The sequence below is a fragment of the Leopardus geoffroyi genome, chromosome B3, assembly GCF_018350155.1.
Source record: "Leopardus geoffroyi isolate Oge1 chromosome B3, O.geoffroyi_Oge1_pat1.0, whole genome shotgun sequence".
Classification (NCBI taxonomy): Eukaryota; Metazoa; Chordata; class Mammalia; order Carnivora; family Felidae; genus Leopardus; species Leopardus geoffroyi.
In genome coordinates, this window is record NC_059337.1 from 102,814,269 (window position 1) to 102,836,912 (window position 22,644).

Sequence of the window (22,644 nt, forward strand, 5' to 3'; positions counted from 1 at the left end):
CTAATGCTTTCCTTTTGGCTTTTTGTTCAGCCTGGATCTGTGTATGTTCAGTTAATCTTTGAGTCTTTGACCATTTCCTGGGCAAAAGAAACATTTCTTTTAAAATGAACTTTAACTGACTTTGGTTTGTGACTTAATTTTCCTTTTAAAGAATGGAGAACCACTGGGATTTGAGGGTTTAGGAAATAGAATCATTATTATACTGTACTTGTAATTAGGAAGCCCTGTACAGCTGATTTGGTGACTTCTGAGCAAATCCTTTGACTCTTCTATTTATTTTTATATCAATATGTGTGTATACACACACAGCTTTGTTTAAAAATGTTATAAAGCACATTTTAAAAAATGACCTGTCGGGGCACCTGGGTGGCTCAGTCAGTTAAGTCTCTGACTCTTGATTTTGGCTCAGGTCATGTTCTCATGGTTTCCTGAGTTGGAGCCCTGAGTCGTGCTATGTGCATTAATCACATGGAACCTGCTTGGGATTCTCCCTCTCTCCATCTCTCTCTGCCTCTCCCCTGCTCACGCTCTCTCTCAAAATAAATACTTAAAAAAAAAAGACCCATCATTTAATATTCTAAGATGAACTGCTTGTATAACCAATTATTTAAAAATATTCATTACACTTTAATTGGTCAGTTTCCACATTTGTGAAATGTGAATAAATAATAATTGTATATATCTCATACAGTTGTCCTGAAGATGAAATTAATGTTTATATGTGCTTAATAAATATCAATGGCTATGTTGTTAATAATATTAATATTTTAATACTAATACTATCATTTCTCCCTTCCCCATGGGTGAATGTGGGGGGTGAGTATTGTTATAAAAGAATTTACAATGAGGTATCTTTAAATAGCAAAATTTCTTATGCATTTATTGAAATGTTTATATTTATCTTTAAAGTCATGAAAGTTAAGTGCACTTATCCATAAGGCAGGTTCAGTTATTAATAATTAGACTGCTCATTTAGGTCACAGAATGAGGGAATTGAAAGCCATATCTGTTTAATTAAGAAATGGATTGATTGATCTTGATCACTGTTGTCTTTTAGTTCTTTTTTATTTGATTCTGTTTGTGTCTCTCTTTTTTATATATTTTTTTGTTCTCTAATTTATTTCCTGTTCAATTTTTAGTAACTAGTGTGGAGTAGGGCAAGAAGAATTTATATTGGTTGGTGCCCGGTGTCTGAACCCGGAAAGAGTGACACATCAGATAGCCTGGGGCTTAGTGGAGAGGGACTTACAAAGAGTCCTGTGGAGCTGTTTTACCCAGGAACCACTGAACTTCACCACATTTTCCTCCAAATCAGACTGTATGCAGCTTCACCCTGTGTGTGTATAATGAACATTTCCAGGCTTATTCATCCATTGTTTTCCAAAGGCTTCCAATTATTTCCCCTTTTTAAAAACCAGTAATTATGAGAAAATTCTGTTATGTACAAAAATGTAGAAATAGAGTTACGAACCTGCACTTAGCCATATCCAGCTTTAACAGTTTATCATCTCATGGCCAATCTTATTTGATCTATACTCCAAACCATTTCTTCTGTCCCGTATTGTTATGAAGGAGATCTCAACTATCATATCACTTACTCTAAAAAGATTTTAAGGTGTATATCTAACAGATAAGGACTTAAAAATACATATATACACACATATATATTAATTTTTATAGTATGTCTATTTGACTCAGTATCCATTATATTTGGCTGGTTTCTTTTTTTTTTTTTTAATTTTTTTTTTCAACGTTTATTTATTTTTGGGACAGAGAGAGACAGAGCATGAACGGGGGAGGGGCAGAGAGAGAGGGAGACACAGAATCGGAAACAGGCTCCAGGCTCTGAGCCATCAGCCCAGAGCCTGACGCGGGGCTCGAACTCATGGACCGCAAGATCGTGACCTGGCTGAAGTCGGACGCTCAACCGACTGCGCCACCCAGGCGCCCCTTGGCTGGTTTCTTAAGGGTTTTTTGTTTGTTTGTTTTTTAAGTAGGCTCAATGCCCAACATGGTGCTTGAACTCAAGACCCTGACGTCAGAAGTCACATGCTGTAGTGACTGAGCCAGCAAGAGGCACTCCTTGTTAAGTTTCTTTTAATGGGATAGCCTCCCCGCCTACACACCCCACCCATCCCCAGTCTGTCTGTCTTTCTAAGTTGGGATTTGCTTGAAGAAACCAGCCTTATTTTTCTATAGTGTAGTTTCCCTGCTAGATTTTACTGTTTGTATTCCTCAGATGTGTAATATATTTTTGTCTCCTGTGTTTTCTATAAATTGGTAGCTGGCTTTAAAGGACTGACCAGATTAGAATTTTTTTTTTTTTTTAATGCCTTCTTTTCCTCTCTCAGAAGCATGTGCTATGTTTCAGGTTTGCCCAGATCCATTAATTCACTAAAAGTTAGAAAATTGTAACATCTATTTCTATCATTCCTTCCATTTATTTTGAATCAAAACCTATCAGAAAATTTAAAAAATTTTTAAATAATTTTTTCAGAGATTGAGCATTTTTAAAAAAGTTTATTTATTTTGAAAGAGAGAGAGCGTGCAGGGGAGGGACAGAAAGGGGAGGGGGAGAGAGAATCCCAAGCAGACTTTGCACTGTCAGTGCCCTAGATCCCGACCTGTGGCTTGATCTCATGAACCGTGAGGTCATGACCTAAATTGAAACCAAGACTGAGCCACCCAGGTGCCCCCGAAATAAAATTCTAATTTAAGGCATTTAATGGCTTTAAGTGTATTTTATTTTGATTTTGTAGCAGTACTGTACATAATTTGGTGTTGAGATGTGCTGTATACTCTATTGGGTAGCTGACTACTGCAGAGCAACTTTAGACCCATGTGTTTCATCTAGGTAGGAAGTTGTCTTAGAGTGCTTACCAGTAGTTTTTTCCCAGCTAGAGATAAGTATGAGGGGTGAATATGCATTCTAATGAGTGTGTACTTCCCTACTTGTTTAATACAATAAATTGCTGTTTTAAAGTTTTACCTACTTGTGTAATTTTTTTTCTTTTTAATGAGCTTAGGCACTTAATTTTCTAAAACTGTTTCTGGGCTTGATTTGGAATCAGGAGCAATAAAGTCTAAAATATGTCTGCTTAGTACAGTTAGCTTTGGTATTACTTACTGAAGACCTTGGTTTTTAAATTGTGCAATTTTCTTTCTCATAACTGTAGAAGGGCGGCTTGGAAGGTAATCTGACTTTGTTCAGTTTTCCCATTTCACAGCTGTTATATTTTACATTTGAGAGTTATCAAGGAGTCTGGGGCTCACTTGGTGTCCTTAAGGACTTTTCAAATAGTCCCCTACTAATATTTATAATATGATAATATTTTTGTTTCTGGAAAGGATTTATTTAGGGAAAAAACCCAGTTTCTTCATCGGTATTTCGTTTAAAGCAAGCATCTGAAGCTGGTGCACTAGAAAGTAGTTGAAGACCTAGTGATTTTGCCCGGTCAGTGAAGCTCATAAGAATATGTGGTGAGTTTAATAGACGAGCTTTTCTTCAGTAAATCAGAAAGTGACCAGATAATTAATTTCTTTCCCCTCATACATTGTACTGCGTTTCTTCTTACTCTTTTCAGCTCTTGTTCAAGGTCAGGGCTTTTGAGGTGAGCTGACTTCTCTCTTACTGCTCAGAGCCAAGAAGTTGAATTTATTCTTCAGATACATCTACAGTGGAATAAACCTGTTTTTCACTTTTCTGTGGGGGATTTTGTGTGTTCACTTTACAGATGAACTTGGACTTTGGATCATATAAATGGACATAGAAGGGAAATTGAAGTACTAGACCAGGAAATAAAAATTCAAGGTTTTCAGCAGTTTGCCAGCTGGAGCTCCAGCAAGTTATTTTTGGGGTATCTCTTTAGAAATAATGGTACAAGAAATCTCTTTAATGAATAGCACTTTTGTTTTCTGGGGCTCCATATTGCCACTTCATATCGTGTTGGATCCAACACAAAACTATAGTGATCCATTTGAGCTGCTTGTACAGTAGAGATGGATGTTACATTCTCAGCCTGTCTTCCACAGTCAGACTGTCTCTAGAATATAGCATCCATTTGAATTCAACAAAAGATTTTTGAATGAGGCTCCAGAGGCGCAGTGGTAAATCAGGCAGACAAGTGTTCCTATCCTTGGGAGTTTACACCTTAGTAAAATTGTCCACAGAGGTACGTCCCTAGGTGGAATAGTGAATTCAACAGAAGTTCCTCTTTTGCCCAATTGTCTGAACATATCCAAAGCTGTTTTTTGAGGGTAGTCAGGCATACAGAGAGAAGACGACAAGCCAGGTTTTGAAATTTCACAACATAATGTTATCTTTGTTGACTGTGACTTTGGTGTGTAGAAAATAATGGATCTTCTGTCAGTAAACAAGAAACTTGTTAGTGATTTCTACCTCTTGTTATTTGTCTCTTTTTTATTCTAAGATTTTGTGCTGAATTGCAGTAGGTTTTCTTAGACTTTCTGAAGTAATGTTTCTTCTCTCTTCACTCCTCTCCCCACTTTTAGTGTTGGCTAACAGGCTTAAAATTTATTCTAATATTATTTGGTTGATCGTTAGTTACTTCCAATCCTTTGGCAAGTAGCTAAATATAAACATGGTTACTGTATATCCTGTATTTTTCAAGATAATCTCAATTTCAAGTGTTTTGGTCCATTTTGGTATAGATTTAGTTTTTAATTTAGATATAAATGGTCCTTTAGGTCAGTGCTCTTTAACCTGAGTCCATGGATCCTGATGAGCTTTAGGGAGGTGGTTTGTGAATCTCCCGAAATAATAATCATGCCAGACTTTGTGGCTATGTGTCCTTTCCTCAGGGAGTGATGAAGTTTGGGGGTGATGGTGGGGGGTCCGGAGCCAACGACCATGAAAGAATTCTTGAAGACCTCTCTAGTGCAAAAAGATGATTTTATTAAAGCATGGGAACAGGACCTGTGGGCAGGAAGAGCTTCTGCACTGGGGTCATGACAGGTAACTCATTATATACCCTCAGGTTGGGAGGGGGTCAGGGATAGAGTAAGTCTCTAAGAAATTTTGGAAGCAAGGTTTCCAGGACCTTGAGGGGCTAGCTGTTGCTACGGAAATGCCATTTATTACCGTTTAGTAAAACCTCAGTCATGAGACCCTTCAGATGTTTATCCGGAGGCCGTAAGTTTGGAGCATGATTGCCAGCATATATTGTGGAGCAGTTGAGATAGAGGAAATAGACTTACAGGATCCTCAAGGTTGGGATAATGTTAAGTTAAACTTCTTTTGCCCCCAGCAAAGTGTCATCATTGAGACAGCTGGGCTCCTAGAGGGAGGTCACTGCTGGTTTCAAGGACTTGTCAGTGGGTTCTAGGCAGTAAGGGAATTTAATTTTTCATTTGCCTTAGTTTCCCACGTTACCGTGGCAAGCACTTAAAGCCCTTTCCTTTGTTCTTGGGTAGCCAGGAGTGTCTGAGGACTATCACACTTATTCCACCTGGAAGGTGGGTTGGTGCCAGCCTGTATTTTGCCCTCAGCTTGCCCCATGCTCCCTCCTCAGGGAGCATCCATTTTCTTTCATCAGAATTTTAAAGGGCTTATAGTGGCTGCAGAAAAGGTTAATAATAACCATTGTATTTTGTACTAATGAGATTTTAATAGGAGTGATAACATTTTTCCCCTTCCAGACATGTTTTGCAGAAAGACAGTTGTCCAGGTGTTAATTATTTGGAGCAGTGAGCTCTTGAATGATTTGAAATGTTCTCTTAAATAAATATGGGTTGTATGGAGATCAAATCAGAATAGCTTTCTGGTTATTTTTATTTTATGATCTTAAAACATTAAGCTTTAACTCATGAATTCTTACATTTACCCCATTGTTAGGGGCTGAATTGCCTGCTGCTTCCCTTTGCATATGTTGAAGCGCTAATCCCCAGTGCCTGGGAATGTGACTGAATTTGGAGAGCTGGCATTTAAAGAGGTGATTAAGGGGTGCCTGGGTGGCTCAGTTGATTAAGCATCCAGACTCTGTGATTTCTGCTCAGGTCATGATCACATGGTTCATGAGACAGAGGCTCACGTTAGGTTCCATGTGTTGACAGTGTGGAGCCTACTTGGGATTCTCTTTCTCCCTCTCTCTCTGCCCTTCCCCCACTCATGCTGCTCTCTCTCTCTCTCTCTCTCTCTTTCTGTCTCTCAAAATAAATAAACTTAAAAACTAAAGAGGTTGATTAAGTTAAAAGAAGGTAGACAGGGTGGGCCCTAATTTAATCTGATTGGTGTCTTTAAAAGAAAGAATTCTGCATACAAGAGAAAGACACCAAAGGCATGTGTGTCCAGAGGAAAGATCCTGTGAGGACACCATGAGAAGGCAGCCTTCTGCAAGCCAAGGAGAAAGGCCTCAGAAAAAAAACAAACCCACCGTCCCCTTGATCTTGGACTTTTAGACTCCAGACTTATGAAAAGTAACTTTTCTGTGTTTAAACCACACAGTTAGTGGTATTTTGTATGGTAGCTCTAGCAAACCGATATGCTGCTGATGAAGTAGTAGTTGAGTGTCAGTAAAAAGTATAGCAAGGGTAACTATTTCTCTTTGCCTCAAAGCATTTTTGGGGAAATGACGAAGTGTTGTGTATAGCTTCATGTAGTCTAGTACTGGAAAGAGATGGTAGGACCTCTGAAATCTAGATATATATTAATATTCCTATTCATATTGGTCTTACTCTTTATCATTTCATAGTTTTCCACTTGCCTATGGTTATATTTTATCTCATCTGTTCCCTACCATTTTTCTTTCTTTGAAACTAATTGTCGTCAATAAATAAGTCTATTATAAATCAACACCAGAATAATATCTGTATGTATTGTCCTGTGTATTCTTCTGTATACAGTCATTCCAACCCAGCCTTATTCTCTGATAATATCATCTGTACTCAGGCCTGTGGCCCAGACTGTCATATTTGCATTAAATTTTTGAAGTTTCTCTTTGTCAGAAATAAAATTTGAGTGATCTTAGTGATGTCTGTCTTTGTTGCTAACTTGACTCAGCACATGGGAAACTTTTAAGTTTGTAAATGAGTGAAAAGCTAAAGGACCAGTGTAGATTTCTTAGGTTTGCCATGCGTTCAGGAATTCCGTTAGTTTTGTTCATGCTGAAGTCTCAGGGTCTAGTCTGACACTGAAAGGGAAGTTAAGTATTTAATAAATGAATAGGTTAATTTTAAGTTGGTTATCAAACTCAACATCCAAAATTTAACCCAAATTCTGTTTCCTGTCACAGTTAGACTTCTCAGTCTGTATTTATGACAATGAGATTAAGTTTACTGATGAAGTCTTCATCCATGTGTTCCTCATCTGCGCTCCCTCTTTTCATAATGTGCTAGGTAAGAGGATAGCCTCTGATTCCTGACTGTGCACACCCAGGCTTCTTGATGTGCTTGCTTCTGTGATCTTGGCAAGTTTTTTTAACCTCCCTCTGCTTTGGTTTTTTCACCTGCAATTAGGGTTAGTAAGAATACGCACTTAGGTTTTTTTGGGGGTGGGGTGGTTGTGAGCTTTGAACAGTGCCTAGCACATAGTAAACATTTTAGAGCTATTATTATTCTAGAAGTGAAACCAGATTATTCTGTTCTTACTTCTTTGTTATTTTTTATCTCTAGGTCTACGTTGCTTGCTTTCTTTCCCTTTAAACAACACAACTTTTGCCCATAAAACTGGCATGATTTTCTTGGTAGTGGCAGGGTAAATTAGCACTACTTGGGGAGTGATTGAGCAAGATGTACCCAGTCATAAAAATACTCAAACTCTGACTCAGAAATTCCACTTCTGGGAATCTCCTAAGGACATACCTTTAAATGCATAAGAGAATGCATGCATGAAAGTTGCATTAGAACCTCCAGGATTGGAGGTAATATTTATTAAATTCTGGCACTTATACATTAACAGTTTTGATGGGTTTCAAGACCATGTAATAACATGGACAATACTTCTGATAAAAAGCATAACATTGTATATATAATATGATTACAACCATGTTAAGTAAATACATACATCCAGGAATTTCAGAAGATAGGACTTATATATAAGAGCTCTTTTAACCTCTGACTTGTTAAATTCTGCATTTATGTAAAGCTGGTTCTGAAGGCCCATAGTTTACCCTGTAAGTGAGAGGTCTCTATACCTTGTTTGTATACCATTGTCTTTCCTGTTTGGCTTTAGGAATTCCAGGGTTAGTCAAATTCTGCAGAATAGTGAAGACATACCCTCTGTACTCAAGGAAGTTTTATATGAGATTTAAGACAAGTACATAAGCCCTGGTTTGTGATTTTTCTCCAGTAATATGACAATTTGGGCTCCTTGGTGCCTAATGATTGAGGGTTTTTTTTGGTAATACAGATTTCTCACATTTACTCCTTGGAAATACTCATTTTCTTTTAAAAATTTTTAAATATTTATTTTTGAGAGAGCAAGAGAGACAGAGCATGAGCAGGGAAGGGGACAGAGGGAGACACAAAATCTGAAGCAGGCTCCAGGCTCTGAGCTGTCAGCATAGAACCCAATGTGGGGCTCGAACTCATGAACTATGAGATCATGACCTGAGCCGAAGTTGGACGCTTAAGTGACTGAGCCACTCAGGCACTCTGGAAATACTGTTTTAACTCCAAGATTTATTTATTTTTACTTTCTTAAAGTTTATTTATTTATTTTAATAGAGCAAGCAGGGGAGGGGCAGAATCCAAACAGGCTCCTCACTGTCAGCACAAAGCCCCATGTGGGGCTCAAACTCGTGAACCGTGAGATCATGACCTGAGCTGAAACCAAGCATTGAACACTTAACTGACTGAGCCACCCAGGCACCCCTTAACTCCCAAGATTTGAATTGGCTTTGGTAAACTCAAAAAACAGGCTCCAGAACAGCAACCTCTCAGGTTTCGATTGACAATAAGCCTCATTTCTTTATAAGTGGTAATTCTTAAAGAATACTTTGAACAGCCATTGCATAGATTGCTACTTCAGTCTTGGTTCAACAGATCCTAGGCGATATGTAATAGAAGGAAGAGTAATTACTAAACAGCTGGGCACAGGACTGTGGCTCAGGCTTTATTTCTTTGGTAAATACCCTGGGTCCTATTTCTGAAGTAATTTCCCTACCCCTTCCACCCCTACCCAGGGTTGCTGACCAAAGTCTTCATTTGCCAGATCTTTTGTCTGCATTGATACAGCAAGCAAGCTGTTTTTGCTTGGTGCATTAATATTTGTTACTCTGAATTTTTACTTTTTTGCCTCTTTCTTCTTTCCTGTGAGGAATAACCTATTTTAAATTCAGGTACCTATAATGGGCCAGCCTGTGCCCAGCTAGCTGGTACTTTGCTCAAGATTGAGGCCCCATGCACGGCAGATGTGCAGTGTGGTATTGTATTTACACTCAGAATTTCATGCTATTCTCTGATTTTTCTTTTATTTTTTTACATTAGTTCTTTTTTTTTTTTTTTTTTTAACACTTATTTTTGAGAGAGTGAGCAAGTGGCAGAGGGCAGAGAGAGGGAGACAGGATCCGAAGCAGACTCTACACTCAGTGCAAAGCCCACTGTGGAGCTTGAACTCACAAACCATGAGATCATGACATGAGTCAAAATCATGAGTCAGCTGCTTAACCAACTGAGCCACCCAGATGCCCCTGTTCTCTGATTTTTCATATCAAACATTATTTGGTACCTAATGGATTTTTGAACTGTGTTTGTGGCTGACCTTGGCCTTAGAATGTTTAACAATTTATTCCCGGGGCGCCTGGGTGGCGCAGTCGGTTAAGCGTCCGACTTCAGCCAGGTCACGATCTCGCAGTCCGGGAGTTCGAGCCCCGCGTCAGGCTCTGGGCTGATGGCTCAGAGCCTGGAGCCTGTTTCCGATTCTGTGTCTCCCTCTCTCTCTGCCCCTCCCCCGTTCATGCTCTGTCTCTCTCTGTCCCAAAAATAAATAAACGTTGAAGAAAAAAAAAATTAAAAAAAAAAACAAAAAACAATTTATTCCCTAGGAAAGATGACATTTTTATGTTCCAGTTACATTTGGTCGAAGAGGTTATATGTTAAAGCTCTGATCAGTTCTTTGAAAGTACTGCATTACTCTTAAAGAAAATATTGCCTTAAAAATAATGTTAAATTGGGGTGCCTGGATGGCTCAGGTGGTTAAGCATTGAACTTTGGCTCAGGTCATGATCTCACAGTTAGTGAGTTCAACCCCTGCGTAAGGCTCTCTGCCATCAGCACAGAGCCCACTTTAGATCCACTGTCCCCACTCCCCTCTGCCCCTCCCCTGCTTGTGCACGTGCTCTTTTTCTGTTTCTCTCAAAATAAATAAGGAAACATTAAAAAAATATGTTAAGTTTATGGGGTGCCTGGGTGGCTCATTTGGGTAAGAGTCCAATTCTTGGTTTTGGCTTGACTAATGATCTCCTGGTTTGTGAGTTCGAGCCCTGCATTAGGCTCTGCCTTGTCAGTGAGGATTGGGATTCTCTCTCTTCCTTTCTCTCTCTGTACCCCCTCATACCTGTGCTATCTCTCAAAATAAATAAATAAACTTTTAAAAATATGTTACATTTATATATGGAAGAATGCCTGGTTTCAAAGTGAAAAAAAAAAAGCTTACTCAAGGAATGACATTTTGCTATGCGAGAGGATAGAAATTTTCTTTTCCTTTGTTTTCTTTAAGAAATATTAGAATAGGAAAAATAAGCAAGAGGGTTTTAACAGGAATGCTGAGTATCTGAAATTTATAGAGGCGAAATTTTCTTGGTAATGCTCAATGTACTTTTCAATATATATCAATGATTTTGGGGGGACTAAACTTTTTAAATGTTTCGCTGGATTTTGATATTCTTTCTCGTGGGAACTACAAAACTGTAGATTTCTCATCAGTTTTAGGTAGCAATAAATTGTGATACGCCAGAGTTATGTGAGTGTTTAGCATTATGTCACAGGAACAATAGGAAAATACTTTGTAAACCATTGTTGACTGGATTAATTTAAACATGGTAAGTTTAACAAAACATAATACTTCAGTTTGTCTGTATCCCCAACTGTTATTTAATAATTCAAAATAGACTGAGCAAGTGTTCTTTCCTTTAGCCTCCTGTCCCCCTTCCTACCTAGTCCAAGAAAAGAGGGGGTAGAGGATCCATGTAAATTAATGACTAATTCAGTATTTTGCAGTACACTGTAAAACTGTTAGGTGTTACTTCAGTTGTGACCACAATGGAAAAGCAAAGTAGTGGCTACCCTTCCCAACTTGTAATACTCCTTTCAGTATATTTTAGATACTTTATTGGCCCATCAAATTTATTATAAACTTTTATTTTGGGGAAGTTAGCTTTGTTTGGTCTTTAATCATGGTATAGAATCTATATTAGATAATCATGATGGAGCTGTGTGCTTTATTTATTTATTTATTTATTTAACGTTTATTCATTTTTGAGACAGAGACAGAGCATGAATGGGGGAAGGTCAGAGAGAGAGGGAGACACAGAATCCGAAACAGGCTGCAGGCTCTGAGCTGTCAGCACAGAGCCCGACGCGGGGCTCGAACTCACGGACCGTGAATCATGACCTGAGCTGAAGTTGGACGCCCAACCGACTGAGCCACCCAGGCGCCCCTGTGTGCTGTATTTAAATAAGATTGTGAATTCTAAGAATGATGAAAGCCGTGAGCAGCGAATTCTGGAAAACTATGCATGTGCTTCCAAAGACTAGTTTCTGTATTACTCAGTATCTTTTAACAGACAGTAAAGGATTTTTCCATTAAATTGTGTACAATTAACCATCCAGCCCTCCTGAGGCAAAGGTTCAAGGTCCCATGAAATGGCTTTAGAGAATGTTCCTTGAAAGAAAGAAGTGAACTCCCTCCCCCATTATTTTGGAGCCCAGTTTGAGAACTACTGTCTTTTCTGATGTACAGTTTGTTTAGTTTTTATTTATTTATTTATTTATTTATTTATTTATTTATTTATATTTTAGTTAAGGCGTTCAGTGGGAGTTGGATGCATTCTGTCAGTGCTTAGAGGATTATGAAGGGAAGTACTATCTTCTGCCTGCACGTGTATTCACACCCTCCTAGTCTTGGCACTTTTTCTACTTTAACAGCCATGGAAGTAGTTTCTACATACTTATAGATTCATATGGCTTTGTGATGTGGTGTGTCTGCTTTAATTCATCACGGTTATGTGTAGAGGTTTTATGTGGCACTGAAGAAAAACTGACCTAGTTTGAGAGAGAAAAATCTCTTTGAATAGATGCTGTCAGAATTATTTAATCTCATTTGTGTCATAATTGGGCCTGTGTGTGTTTTTAAAAAAAAATACTTATTTATTTTTGAGAGAAAAAGAGGCAGAGAGATAGGGAGACACAGAATCTGAAGCAGTCTCCAGGCTTTGAGCTGGCAGCACAGAGCCTGACGTGGGGCTCGAACTCACAAACCATGAATTAGATATAATGACCTGAGCCGAAGTCATATGCTTAACCGACTGAGCCACCCAACTGCCCCAAGTGTGTGTGTTTTTTTTAATGCTAGGCACACTTTATCATTAAAAAAATATATTTTTTATTAAGTAGTCTCTATGCTCAGTGTGGGGCTCGAACTCACAACCCCAAGATCAAGAGTTGCATGCTCTATAGACTGAGCCAGCCAGGCATCTCTGGGCCTAGGTTTTTTATTTTTGTTTGCTTTGAACAAGGAAAGTGCAGATCCAGGAGACTCTTAACCTAATTCTCATCCTGATGCTACCACTATCTCACTGTGGGGCTTCAAAAGTCATTATAGCTCCATTATTTCATTTGGAAAAAACAAAGACTTCATTATATATACATGTAATACTTTGCTGGAGTTGCTAGTCATTTCTGTAATGGTTCAGTGAAGAAGGTGGTTCTCCGGAAGCTTTTCTCCGGAAAAAGCTACATTCTTTTTTTTTTTTTTAATTAAAAAATTTTTTTTTTTTAAATTTTTATTTGAGAGAGAGCACACACACACACACACACACACGCACACACGCACGTGTGCGCGCGTGGGGGAGGGGCATAGAGAGAGGGAGGCACAGAATCTGAAGCAGGCTCCAGTCTCTGAGCTGTCAGCACTGAGCCTGATGAGAGGCTCAAACCCACCAGCCCACCAGCCGGGAGATCAAGACCTAAGCCTAAGCTTTTACATTCTTAAAGAAACAGTGAATTTATTTACTGTATACTTGAACTCCTCTAAAGGTATCATGGGAATGGTCTTTCAAGGATTAGTCTATTTTAATTCCTCTGGCCTTTTGTAAAGGAAGAAGAGCTTTTAACTATTCTAATAAAAGTGGACTCCTGGGGTGCCAGGGTGGCTCAGTCAGTTAAGCTTCCGACTTCGGCTCAGGTCATGATCTCACAGTTTGTGGGTTCTAGCCCCACATCGGGCTCTATGCTGACAGCTCAAAGCCTGGAGCCTGCTTCGAATTCTGTGTCTTCTTTTCTCTCTGCCCCTCCACCACTCACCCTCTGTCTCTCTCTCAAAAATAAATAAAAGTTAAAAAAAATTTTTTTAAGTGGACTCCTTTTTGGAGTGCATTCCTGTACCTTTAACATAGCAGAAAGAAACTTAGGAAATGACTTATTTCCTAGTCTGTTTCGATAGGCAACGCCATACACTGAGTGACAAGTTAAAAAACAAGCATCTGTCTTTGATTTTAGGCCTCCTATTAGCACTAAGCCTATTATTAGCACAAAGAGAAATCTCATCCTTTTCCTCTATTCTGACCCCATATTGCCATTTGATTCCTCATTGATCAAATTCACTCCTCCATAGTCTAGAGTTAGTTACTATGACTCTTTCAACTTTGGGATTTATCCAAGCACTTTTTTTTTTTTTTCTAAACAAAGTTAAAATTCTCTTCCATGGCTCTATTTTGGGATTATACACTGTGTTTAAAGGTGAGAGTTTTTCCAGCTTTGTTTGAGCTGAAAACAGAAGTTAGAGTCTAAAAGGAATACTGGAATTATTTGAAAACAGAATTTTGGCTTTTGTTTGGAGGAAAGTTGTTCAAGTTTTAATTGATTCATTGTTATATGTCACTTTATTCCTGGAAAGGATTAAGATGGCAGGTATGTACAAAGACTTTATCACAGCCATGCTTCGTGAAGGAGTTGGTAAGGTTCACTTTGTCACCTTCCAGTTACTCCTTCACCATGAACTTCTGGCTCTGCCCTACTCACCCACTGTAGTTCTTACAACAGAGTCACCAAGGATCTCCATTGCTAACTGGACACAGTTATTCATTGACCTTGCTATAGGGTCTAAAAGTGACTGTTCTTTTATGAACATTCTTCCTGTTTATAATAGTAATATATGTAATATATGTTCATTGTGAAAGTTTGGAAAATGACATCTGTAATCTCCATCCAGAAAATGTTTTCCTCATTGAAATGGTTCTGTGGCAACTGCCTTATTCCTTTCCTCCTATTTTTGTTGACCCTACCTGTGTCAGTCTGCCTACTAGATATCTGTTTTACAGGCAACACTTTTTTAAAACCCAACTGTCTCTCTTCCCTGCTCCAAATCTGCTTAGCCACCTTTTTTCACCATCTCACTGTAAGGTACCACTGTTCATCCAGTTGATGAAGCCATAAGATGAGGACCCATCCTTGACACCTGTCCCTCAACCTCCATTTATAATCAGCAGCTAAAGTTCCTGTCTGTTGTTGCTTATTAATTAATTTACTTGTTGTCTCCCCACTCCCAGCATCTTAGTTAGACTGATTATTCTTCACCTACCTCAGTTTCCCAAAAGCATCATCTACTTTTGAACCTCTTAGGACTTGTGTATCTTCCTTTAGGGCTTAGCTTAGAAGGTCAGGGCTTCTCTGACCTATTTCTACACCCTCAAGACTGAGCTTGGTGCTTGTGGTTCCCTTATGTCCCTTCATACACCCCTTCCTTCTGTATGTTGTCCCCCTGCTTAGATTCTCTCAGCACCCATACTATCTTTATAAACACACATCATATTCCATTGTAATTGTTTATTGACTTCTCTGTCTCTGAAGGGCAGTGACTATGTCTTATTCATAATTGCACTGGTAATATCCAGCCCAGAGTGTTTAGTAAATTTCTGATGATAAATGGATAGTAGGAAATGGGTGGTGGTTAGTGTGAAAAAAAAAATTAGAAGCTGTTATGTTAGTTTTAGGATTCTGGCTGCTTTAAAATTTGCATCTTAAGTGATGTGATTGGCCTTCTGTCTATCTGGTCCAGTAGTAATGGTTCTGTGCATAAGCTTCCAAAGTGTGAAGTATGGTAGGGCAAAGCAGGAATGAAGCTGATAGCTTGGCTGGGTCGGCTCTACCTTGCATTCCATTGATAAAGAGGTTAGGCTTTCCTATAGGTACCCGTAGTGGAGCAGAGATCAGATGGCTGCTGAAAAGTAGGGCAGTTGTGCCAGAGATAAAGAGAAGAGCATTTTAGAGACTTGGTGATTGGATATGGGGGTCAGGGAGGAGGAATCTTTAAGTGACTCAACTTTCTGGCTTGGTTGGCTAGGTACTTGCTGCTTTCATTAACTAGTTGTTTTGATTTTTTAGATTCTTTTTGACATCCAGATATATCTACTAGGCAGGCAATAGGATATGAAGTTTGGGAGAGCATGCCACTGGAGAGTCATCAGTATGTGGTTGTTAGAACTATAAGACAGCACTTAGATGTATAGCCTAAGATTAATAACGGTCTAGAAAAACAAGGAACTCTGAGGAACATGGACTTAAAAGGCTGGGGAAGAAGAGAAAAGAGCTGGGAAAAAGCATTGTCAAAGAAACTGAGGAGTTCGAATTCTAGGGGAAATTTGGCAATAAAAGACCATTGGCCTGTTTTGTGCTTTAAATGGAATAACAAGAAAATGGTTCTGTCTTTACCCAGCTGTTCAAATAGATGCTTCAGTGTGGACTGTCTGCAAGGCTTTTTTTGGGCAGGTCCACTTCACCCCTCGTGGTGTCCCAGCACCCCAGCCCAAATCTGGGACCCCACTGATACTCGTACATCGGATCTAACACATGACCTTTAATCCCTTCCAAGTTAAATCTAAAGGTTGAAAACAGATCTCAGAAATTCTGGATCTATTCCCAGAAATTCTGATTCATTGTACCCAGGGATCTTAATTTTTTACAAGGATATTTCTGAATGTCTATGGAACACTCGTGTAGGTAGGTGCTATAGCCCAGCATTTTATTTAATTGCAAGAGAGCAAGACTTTCTTATGGTGAACTTCAAAGTACAATTGTGATGAAGAGATTGGCAACCATGGAAACCTGGCTGAATCTTTCCACAGTGCCTGTGTTTGGCGGGGGGGGGGGGGGGGGGGGGGGGGGTAGGGAAAGCGCCACCATCTGGTGTAATCTGTTGGAGATGTAAAGTTTCTGCCTTTCGGGTTTTTGAGGGAGAGCTCCTGGTGCCCTGCATCATATCCTCGTGGTCTACCACTGATTTCAACGCAAATTCAGATTTCTGTAGTTTCTCACTTGAACTTACTACTCTTGCCACCACTTTTCTGTTTTCTGCCTCAGGACATTCAAACCCAGCAAAGGAAGGAGGTTGGTTAATATCCTGGGCCACCTTTAATTAGGGGACAAGAGCCCATGCCTCATCATTGTGCTTTCTCCAGGGGTCCCACAGACTTGTCCGCTCCCTCCAGCAGTCACCCTGATGATGTCGAATGGCTGTATTGGCTTTTCTCCTTCCTTGGTTGTACCTTTCCTCACTTCTATTCCCTGGGATCATCTCCTATTTCAGTCCTGCTAAAGCCCTGTCTATTAGCAGTGTGTCACTTGAGTTGACTATAGGTTAGTAAGTGCAAACAAAAGCCTTCTGTAACTACATTTAGTTTCTTCTTAATGTCCCTGTCTATCAATAATAGCACCTAAAATAATGTGTGTGGGAGGAAGGCGAAGAGAACATATTGTGCAATGCAGAATGGCACACACATTGCTGAAGTTTAAATTTATTCACTCTGTAATGAGATCATTATGTGAGAATTTATTGGATTTTTCAGCAACCTCCATTTCTCTCCCTTCACTTAGAAGGACTGAAGGGAATTTGAAAAACCAGAAAATCGTTGACCAAGTTAGCACTAGATATACCTCTTTTTATTCATTTGTCATTTATTCATTTATCTATTTTATTCATATGTATTCATCTTGTTTTGAATAATTCTGGGTGGGTCTGTTTATAAGACTAAATTATATAATATAATGATAGAAAGCTATTAAAAATGCTGTAATGCAGGAAGGGGGCACATCACAGATTTAGGATAGAAATTGCCAAAGATAGTCAAGAAACCAATCTGATCTATTTCAGGATAATTTTGAAAAGGTACTTTGTCTTAAATGCAAGACTTCTCTTTACTTAGCTAGAAGATATTCATATTCCTGTTTCTTCTTTTAGCTGAGTCTAGACTCAAGGAATTAAGAGTTGAAAGGTGAATTTGTTCTGGATGATCACTTTTCATCCTTGACAATTAGAAGTAGTATCTGAAAGCAGTTATCATAGAGGCTGACACATTGCAGGCACTAAATGTTTTAAGGTAAATGATAAAGGTATATGTTGAGTTGCCAAATTATGTGTGTCTTAGACTGGTGTCCCCACGATTAAGAGTGAGGAAACTCTCTTTGCCTAGCCGTGAGGGGCTCGTACCACCAACCTGTGACTGCAGACGTTTATTTTAGTTTGTAGGTTTATTTAGTAGGAGACCAGGCATCCCTACAAAACACTTTTTCTCAGTACAAAGTGTTCTGTGTAACAGTGGATATTTTGTTGTAAAATTGATGAGATCATTAGATAATTTAGTATTCCAACTCCTCAGTTAACATTTCAAGTCAGACCCAGAGAGGAAGTGACTTTTCCAAGGTACACTCACCATGTTTAGCTAGTTAATGATATAGCAAGGACTAGAACACAGATCTCTGCATGTAATCCTCTTTCTAAGATGGCTCCCATCTCCAGCCCTGGTCAGGGGACAAAACAAGGCATTGTTTTTTCTGCAGTAGTTCAAAATGGTTTTTAGACTTAATAAGGATTATGTGTTCTGTGTTTGATTTAAGGTATGTGGAGAAAATTTAACAGTTAAGAGCTTATACAAATAGATTATTTAGAAAGTCAGGACTAGTAGATGGGCAAAGTACATAAGCAAACAAGTGAAAAATTATAAACATCTATAAGTATTCAACAGTATGGGACCAGCTTAGAAAGCAGGTACAACATTTTGATAGACTGGTTTGCAACCAATAAAAAGCTAGCTGTGGTGACTTAGAAATCATATCAGTCTACTGGAGATTCTGGACTGTTCTTTATCCTTTCCTTTTATACTGTGCCTTATACTTGGAAGTCTTCAGTACTTTACATTAAAAAAAATACATTTAAAGGACTAATTTCACATATAGAATGTTAACTAATGTCAGCTTCTGAAATTCACTGTCTATTCAGTCTGAAATTCTCCAGTTTATCTTCTGGCCTATATACCATGGAAAGTGGTTGTTTTGCTCTTGTTAGTCTTGATGTACACATTAAAAACTAGCTGAAATAAGAGTTGGTACGGTAAAGATTTAATGAACTGACACAGTGTTTCTGTTACTTGCTAGAACCATCTGAGTGTATGTTAAAAAACTTTTCTAAAAACAAAATTACCACCTTAATCAAATATGTCTTTCTTTCTTGTAGGGCCTCTGTTATGCACCTAAAGCCATACTGGAAACTCCAGAAGAAAGAGAGACCTCTGGAAATCAGCAGGGAAACTTTGAAAACTCCTATGAGCCAGCACGAAGCTATAAATGATGAAAAATGCAAAGCTAGCTACATGAAACCAAGTGTCTTTCCTTCACCCTCTCTTGGTAAAGCGTCATCTCGAAAGCCTCTTGGGATTCTTTCTCCAAATGTTCTGTGCAGTATGAGTGGGAAGAGTCCGATAGAGAGCAGCTTGAATGTTAAAACCAAGAAGAATGCACCGTCTGCATCAATCCACCAGGGTGAAGAAGGGGAAGGGCCGCTTGATATCTGGGCTGTTGTGAAACCGGGAAATACCAAGGAGAAAATTGCATTCTTTGCAGCCCACCAGTGTAGCAATAGGATAGGATCTATGAAAATAAAAAGCTCCTGGGATATTGATGGGAGAGCTACTAAAAGAAGGAAAAAATCAGGAGATCTTAAAAAAGCCAAGATACAGTTGGAAAGGATGAGGGAAGTCAACAGCAGGTGCTACCAGCCTGAGCCCTTTGCGTGTGGCATTGAGCACTGTTCTGTGCATTATGTGAGTGACAGTGGGGATGGCGTCTATGCTGGGAGGCCTCTGTCAGTCATACAGATGGTTGCCTTCCTCGAGCAAAGAGCCAGTGCCCTGCTAGCTACATGTACGAAAAACTGCACTAACTCACCTGCTGTGTTGAAGTTTCCTGGGCAATCCAGAAGTGTGCCCCCAGCCTCCGAGCCCTTTTCTGCCCCAGGAGCTTGTGAAGAATCCACGGAAAGGGGAAATTCTGAGGTTGGTGAACCACAGAGCGAGCCAGTCCGTGTCCTTGACATGGTAGCCAGGCTGGAGTCTGAGTGCCTGAAGCGGCAGAGCCAGCGTGAGCCTGGGAGCCTCTCGAGGAATAACAGCTTCCGTCGAAATGTGGGCCGCGTGTTGCTTGCAAATGGCACTCAGGCTAATGAAGGCAAAACCAACAAAGGGGCCTTGGAGGCACCAGACACTCAGGTGAATCCTGTGGGGTCTGTATCTGTGGACTGCGGCCCCTCAAGAGCCGACCATTGTTCTCCCAAGGGGGATGAGTCCTGGGACGGTGCTCCTCGGGGCTGTCCGTCGTTGCCAGCGAGTGTGAATTTCCTCATGGACAGTGCAGAATTTGAGCCAGATCAGCAAACTGCCCTGAAAAATGGCAATAAATATGATGTGGAGATGACAGAAGAACTTGTTGGGTCATCTTTTCCTGCTGGCACCTGCCCTCAAGCCATTGAATTGCCCACAGATGCTGTTGATTGTCGGAGTAGAGAACTCGTGCCGCTTACTAGCCAAAATCCTGATCAGAGAAGAAAGGAATCTTTGTGCATTAGTATCACTGTGTCCAAGGTAGAGCAAGGCCAGCCTTCTAGTTTAAAGCCCTGTGAAGACCCACTTCCAGGGATGTTGTTTTTTTTGCCACCTGGTCAGCACCAGTCAGACTGTTCCCAGTTGAATGAAAGCACAAGGGAGTCTTCCGTTGCCGGCCACCTTCAGGATGCTGCTGAGGGTGACAGTACCACTGAGGAAAAAAGTGTTTCAGCTGATTCATTTGTCCTGCCAGCCTCTCCTGTGGAAAGTACATTACCGGTGCTTGAGGCATCCAGTTGGAAGAAGCAAGTGTCTCATGACTTTCTGGAGACCAGGTTTAAAATCCAGCAGCTTTTGGAGCCTCAGCAGTACATGGCTTTTCTGCCCCACCACCTCATGGTGAAAATCTTCAGGTTACTTCCCACCAAGAGCTTAGTGGCTCTTAAGTGTACCTGCTGCTATTTCAAGTTTATCATTGAATACTACAATATCAGGCCAGCAGATTCCCGCTGGGTGCGAGATCCACGATACAGAGAGGACCCTTGCAAGCAGTGCAAGAAAAAATACGTGAAAGGGGATGTGTCCCTGTGCCGGTGGCACCCCAAGCCCTATTGCCAGGCATTGCCCTACGGGCCAGGATACTGGATGTGCTGCCACCGTTCTCAGAAAGCCTTCCCTGGCTGTAAGCTGGGGCTTCATGACAATCACTGGGTCCCTGCGTGCCACAGCTTTAATCGGGCAATCCATAAGAAAGCGAAGGGGACTGAAACTGAAGAGGAATACTAAAGTCTACATGAGAGGCGACAGAAGGACTGGTTTTCTAGAATTGCAGAACCCCACCTAGAGCTGTAGAGCTACCATGCAAGTGAGTGTTGCCTCTCAGAGCCGTCACTGTAGGCGAATCCGTACGTATTCCATCAGGACTGCCATTGCTCAGGCAATTTTTAAACTCTTGCTTTATGAGCTGTACAAGGAAATCGGTCTCATTGTTTTATAGTGGCACCTCCCATTTGGTCCAGGGTGGTATCCCACGGTTTGATTCACTTGGCTGTGAATAACTATGCCTATTCTCCCAAATCAAATCCATCCTCAAACGACAAAGACTTGCCACCATCAAGGACATTCAGAAGAGTTCATTGCAGACTATGCAGGTGATCCCCAAAAAGGGGTTCCAGAAATGTTTTCAAGCACTGGCACCATATTTGAAATAAGTGAATAGTGTCCTCTGGAAAGAATAGCAGCACTCTCGGATGAAAAGTATGCTTACAAAGGAAAAGTCAGGCACCTTACCTTAGCCCTTGTATGCTTGATCTGTGAGATTGAGGTTTGTGGTTGGAGATGGATTTCATGCCCTGTGGTGTTTACAGTGTATATAATGGTTGTGTTTTCATAGGGCTGTGAAAGTGCACATTAAACCTGAGCGCCTTTACCTTAGATGAGTGCTTTTGACCCCTCTGTAAATAACACTATTAAATCCAGTTATATAGCGCGGATAGCTGACTGAAGAGAATCCCCACAATGCAGCTAGGATAGTGTTGCGGCTACAATTGTGTGGGTTTTTGTTTTGGTTTGGTTTTTTTTTTTTTTTTTTTTTTTTTTTTTTTTTTTGGTCTCATCTTAAATTTGTACATCCTGTATAAAATATGAATGTTTCCCAAATAAACTATGAATGTTTCCTGTATAATATATGAACGTTTCTGAGAAGAAACTCTAAATAGTTAAGAGGTTAACCTGTTGAAGATACCAAATAATGGTTTAACTGGACAACCTTAAAATTAGTATAGAGAAAAATCCTTTGTTATATTTTAGTGATCCATCAAGAATGAGAGAATATTATATAGTCAGATTATAACATTCTTGTCTACTTTACTCTTTCTGTCTGGTTATGAATTTTTTTTTTTAACTTCAATAAAAACATGCATCTTAAATGGGACCTGAGTTTTGCAGATTTCTTTTCCTCCCTTTTTGAGGTAATATTGGAGAATTATGTTGTGAATTGAATTGTTAAGAGTTTAAGGTTTTTTTAGTTGTTAGGAGAAGCAGGGAGAGAAAATTGTTTTTCTGCCACGGGAAAGAGACCACCTTCACTTAACATTATGAACTTACATTTTTGCAACACTTGAACACTTATTTTGAATTTGTTCTACCCAACACCCACCCACTGTATCTCCTGTTGGAGAAGGTATTATCTAGAATGTTCTCACCGCTTGTCTAGGCATAACTAATCGTTACTAAGTCAGTGAGGATACATTCAGGTCTATGGTCATGTAATGCTGGGTGTGGCTGGAAGGTATCAGACCCCAGAAAGCTCTGTGGAGGACCTAAAAACTAGTCTTGAAATCAGGCACCCACCAGAAACCCTTGTAACTGCTGTCACCTCCAGAGAGTGGCTGATGGGGAAGTGATTGAGTAAAGGCCTCCATGGCTCTGAAGGAGAGAGCTGTAAAGGTTGAGTAGGCTTTGGCTCGGTCAGCAAAGCAGAGTGGAACAGGACTGGAGCCAGGTGGAGCCAGGGTCACCTGTGGCTGAGGTGATGGGTGGGTGGCCCTGGAGCTGCTTCCACACTGGAATCTGCCTTGGCCTGTTCTGCCCCTTATCG

At 40.0% G+C, this 22,644-nt stretch overlaps 1 protein-coding gene across 8 annotated transcripts in view; it reads left to right on the forward strand.

Annotated features, from left to right (window-relative positions):
- The window catches only part of FBXO34 (F-box protein 34), an 88,062-nt gene extending 66,084 nt beyond the window's left edge, over nucleotides 1-21,978 (forward strand). For 7 of the 8 annotated variants that reach the window (XM_045451040.1, XM_045451042.1, XM_045451041.1 and 4 more), the window contains one exon: nucleotides 18,683-21,978. In XM_045451040.1, the coding sequence (XP_045306996.1) occupies nucleotides 18,683-20,831 (2,149 nt within the window). In that variant the 3' untranslated portion in view covers nucleotides 20,832-21,978. Of the gene's footprint in view, nucleotides 1-5,927; nucleotides 5,952-18,682 lie in introns of those variants that run through there. The other variant, XM_045451047.1, reaches the window with a different exon arrangement.
- Nucleotides 21,979-22,644: the final 666 nt, after the last annotated feature.